Source organism: Gekko japonicus, unplaced genomic scaffold (assembly GCF_001447785.1).
Source record: "Gekko japonicus isolate JY-2015 unplaced genomic scaffold, Gekko_japonicus_V1.1 scaffold3234, whole genome shotgun sequence".
Taxonomy (NCBI): Eukaryota; Metazoa; Chordata; class Lepidosauria; order Squamata; family Gekkonidae; genus Gekko; species Gekko japonicus.
This window is the reverse complement of record NW_015163186.1, coordinates 1-4,217: the sequence shown is the minus strand read 5'-3', so window position 1 is coordinate 4,217 and position 4,217 is coordinate 1. Positions and strand designations below refer to the sequence as shown.

The window sequence follows — 4,217 nt, the reverse complement described above, 5'->3', positions numbered from 1 at the left end:
CTCCTCCTCCTCCTCCTCCTCCTCCTCCCTTGGCTTGCCTGGGCACCCAGCAGCTGTGGGGCACCCGGGCAAGCCAGCCCTTGGACAGGCCGGGGTAGGCATGGGGAGGCATTTAAATTCCTCCCCGATCCTTCCAGGGGCCCCCTGGCCCCCCTGCCTCAGAGTAACTGGGGGGTTGTCTCTCTCCAGGCCTTCCCTCTGTAGCCACGCACTCAGAGGTTTTGGCTGCAGTGGGCGTGGCCAACTCTGAAGCCAGCCGGAACTCCGTTCCTGTGCGTTCCTGCCCCAAAATAGTCCTGGCTTTGAGCCGCAGAAGCTCATACCCCCAAGATCTTGCTGGACTCTAAGGTGTTACTGAATTTGAATCTAGCTGTTCCGCTGCTGACCAGCACGCCTCCCTCCTGAATACCTTTTGGAATATATGTGACTTTTTGCCAGTATGCACCAGTTAAGCGCTAAAACTACTCTTATTTTGTAACGTCTGAATGTCTTACAGGGTCTCACAGGAAATCCAGGCGTTTCAGGTCCAGAAGGCAAGTCGGGTCCTTTGGTAAGTAAGTTTAGAAAGTGTGAGAGAATATGGATTCGACTTTTCGGATGACCTAGATTCAAATCCTGCAGCACTTTAGCAGCCCTCGAGATTTGGGGGCTTCTAAGGTGCTGCTGGACTCAAATGTAGATCTTCTGCTGAAGACCAACGTGACTTTTCAGACAACATTCTCTATCTTGGAACCTCAACTTCCAAACACTAGGTTTCTAAGATGACTATTCATTAAGTTGTTTTGGGATTTAGGGTGATGATAATTCTCCTCGGGCCTGAGTTGCATCACGTGTCCCACAACAGTCATGTTTTCATACCGTAAGAACCGCTTTCTCCCGTATGAACCTCCCTGTTCACTCCAGTCATCTTTGGAGGCCCTGTTTCGGTTGCCCCCACCATCTGAGGCTAGATGAGTGGCAACCCAAGAAAGGTCCTTCTCGGTCGTGGCACCGAAACTTTGGAACTCACTCCCCAGGGAGATTCGTCTGTCTCCCTCTATCGGTGAAAGGGCAGAGGGTGGACTTGAAGGCATCTCATCCCCGCTGAGCTTCTCCCCCTCCCCCAACACCTCCCTCCCCAAATCTCCAAGAATTTCCCCAGCCCCACTGGACAACTGCAGGTCACATGGTAGGAATCCAGGCTACTCTGCCATTCACTAAATTGCAATTGGTGGAAGTGATACGTTTTAGGACTGATTCAAGTCCATTTGAGGGAAGCTCCTTCCTGTTTCTGGTACCTTGCTGTGTCTTTGGATGAAGCACAGAAACATCATGCTGGAAGGGGCCTTAAAACAAGTCTAGCCCACCACCTGGTGGTGCATAATACTAAAGGAGCTAGAACTGTTGACTGCCAGACAATCTTAGGATCTCCTGGCTACACACAAGGTCATGCAATAATGATTAATTAACTATTATTACTTAAATCAATAAGGTTGAAGTGACATGTGAGGTCTGTGAGAGGGTCACCGTCATACCGCATTAAGTTGTTTTGGGATTTAGGGTGATGCTCATTCTCCTCGGGCCTGCTTGGCATCACGTGTCCCACAGCAGTCATGTTCTCATACCGTAAGAACCGCTTCCTCCCATATGAACCTCCCTGTTCACTACAGTCATCTCTGGAGGCCCTGTTTCAGTTGCCCCCGCCATCTGAGGCTAGATGAGTGGACACCCAAGAAAGGTCCTTCTCGGTCATGGCACCGAAACTTTGGAACTCACTCCCCAGGGAGATTCGTCTGTCTCCCTCTATCGGTGAAAGGGCAGAGGGTGGAGTTGAAGGCATCTCATCCCCGCTGAGCTTCTCCCCCTCCCCCAACACCTCCCTCCCCAAATCTCCAAGAATTTCCCCAGCCCCACTGGACAACTGTAGGACACATGGTAGGAATCCAGGCTACTCTGCCATTCACTAAATTGCAATTGGTTGATGTTTTAGGACTGATTCAAGTCCATTTGAGGGAAGCTCCTTCCTGTTTCTGGTACCTTGCTGTGTCTTTGGATGAAGCACAGAAACATCATGCTGGAAGGGGCCTTAAAACAAGTCTAGCCCACCACCTGGTGGTGCATAATACTAAAGGAGCTAGAACTGTTGACTGCCAGACAATCTTAGGATCTCCTGGCTACACACAAGGTCATGCAATAATGATTAATTAACTATTATTACTTAAATCAATAAGGTTGAAGTGACATGTGAGGTCTGTGAGAGGGTCACCGTCATACCGTCATGTTATTAACATTAAAGCAGCCACCTGGGATTGCTAATCTGATTTAGGAGCCGGGGAAAGGTGTGCTTAACTCTCTTCCACACCATTTGCCCTATCTGAATCCCACCTCCCCTTGAAACGTTTATTGGTCCCATAGGGGAGACATACGGGTTAGGCACAGTCCTGAAATAAACAACACAAGATTTAATGTGAAGTGGGGGGAAACACAACTGAGACCAAAATATTTGTAATGTTCAGCATTAAACATTTGACGTTTTTACAGGGTGCACCAGGAGAAGATGGCCGCCCAGGCCCAGCAGGTTCCATAGGGATTAGAGGCCAGCCAGGGAGTATGGGTCTCCCCGGGCCAAAGGGCAGTAGCGTAAGTAACGTGCCTAACAATTGCTATTTGTTTTTCAAAAGTGCTATACTATGCTTGATAACCACCGTAACTCAAGATAAATAGTATACTCTTTTTGTGTGCTAGGGGGACCCCGGAAAACCTGGAGAAGCCGGCAACGCGGGCGTCCCAGGGCAGAGAGTGAGTTTTCTTCAAAATTATTTTTCTCGAGTAAAGAACACAGCATGTTCCTCTTGTGTGCGCATCTGTTTGCTAAATTAAATTTCTTTCATTCTTTCATTTTAGGGAGCTCCTGGTAAAGATGGGGAAGTTGGTCCAGCTGGTCCAGTTGGCCCCCCTGTAAGTTCCCGGACAAAAGTATTTGTCTATTCTACTTTAGTACCCATGACAATGCTAAATGAAAACCACTGAAAGTAATGATATGAAAACCACTGGAGTAATGATACGAGGTGCTTGTGCTTATATCCTTAGGGGAATATGTTCCTTTTCTTGATTCTGCCCCTAGAAAGTGTCTGGAGATCTCCCACTATTATGACTGATCACCAGATGAGATCAGTTCCCCTGGAGAAAAATGGCTGCTTTGGAGGGTTGACTCTATGGTATTACACCCTGCTGATGCCCCTCCCCTCCCCAAGCCCCAAGCTCCACCCCCCAAATCTCCAGGTATTTCCCAACCCAGAGCGGGTCATAGGGTTGCCAGGTCTTACCCGGCTGCTGGTAGGGCTCCCGATTTTTACTGGAAGTGACGTCATTGCGTTTCCAACATTTGGGCAGCACTCTAGGTTTTGGGCAAAACTCTATGGTTTTGCGGGTCTCAAAACCATAGTTGTTTTTCAGTTGCACAGTCAAGTCCGACTCTTCGCGACCCCATGGACCACATCACGCCAGGCCCTCCTGTCTTCCATTGTGCTCCGGAGTTTGTTTAATTTCACGTTCGTTGCATCTATGACACTGTCTAACCATCTCATCCTTTGCCGTCCTGGTCTTCTTTGACCTTCAGTCTTTCCCAGCATCAGGGTCTTCTCCAGTGAGTGCTCCCTTCTCATTTGCTGGCCATAAAGTTTTGCCCAAAACCTAGAGCATCGTCCCCAATTTCGGAAATGCAAAGACATCACTCCTGGGTGACATCATTGTGCCAGCGGCACTGGGAGGGGGCTTTTCGGGGTGGGGCTTCCCCCGGCAGCCAATCTGGGCCATGGCATATTGGGCCCCCCAAAATCAGGGGCTCCCCTGGCCCCACTGGGGGAATGGCAACCCTAGCTGGCCACCTTAATCATGGGAACTGGAATAAGTATGAATAAATTTAGTTAACTGAAGGATTGTGTGGGATGAACAGAAGTCCCATAAAGGCGCTGAAGCAAGACGAAAAAAAGGAAATGAGCATGCAGTTCTGTCTGTAACGGCTCTTGAGTTTTAACTGGTGTGTTCTCCCTAGAGTGGTGGTTTTATTGTCTTGTATTATTCAAGAGATTACCAGTGCAACTACAGTTCTCTGAAACTTTGTTGGAAAAGGCACCGTTTGCTTTTCAGTTCAGGCGTCTACTGCTTTGTCTAGAATTGTATGCTGACAAGAACTCAAGTATTTTATACCTGTTATTGGCTCTTGACATAGAAGTGGT

At 48.6% G+C, this 4,217-nt stretch overlaps 1 protein-coding gene and 1 long non-coding RNA gene across 2 annotated transcripts in view; both read left to right on the top strand.

The window, feature by feature from the left end:
• The window catches only part of LOC107106900 (collagen alpha-2(V) chain-like), a 64,555-nt gene extending 64,388 nt beyond the window's left edge, over nt 1–167 (top strand). The window contains exon 21 of the mRNA XM_015407116.1: nt 138–167. Coding sequence (XP_015262602.1) covers nt 138–167 — 30 coding nt within the window. The remainder of the gene's footprint in view (nt 1–137) is intronic.
• A 328-nt stretch (nt 168–495) lies between these two features.
• LOC107106901 lies at nt 496–2,764 on the top strand. Its single transcript, XR_001482379.1, has 3 exons — nt 496–550; nt 2,521–2,619; nt 2,725–2,764. It is a non-coding gene; the product is annotated as an uncharacterized LOC107106901 (long non-coding RNA).
• Nucleotides 2,765–4,217: the final 1,453 nt, after the last annotated feature.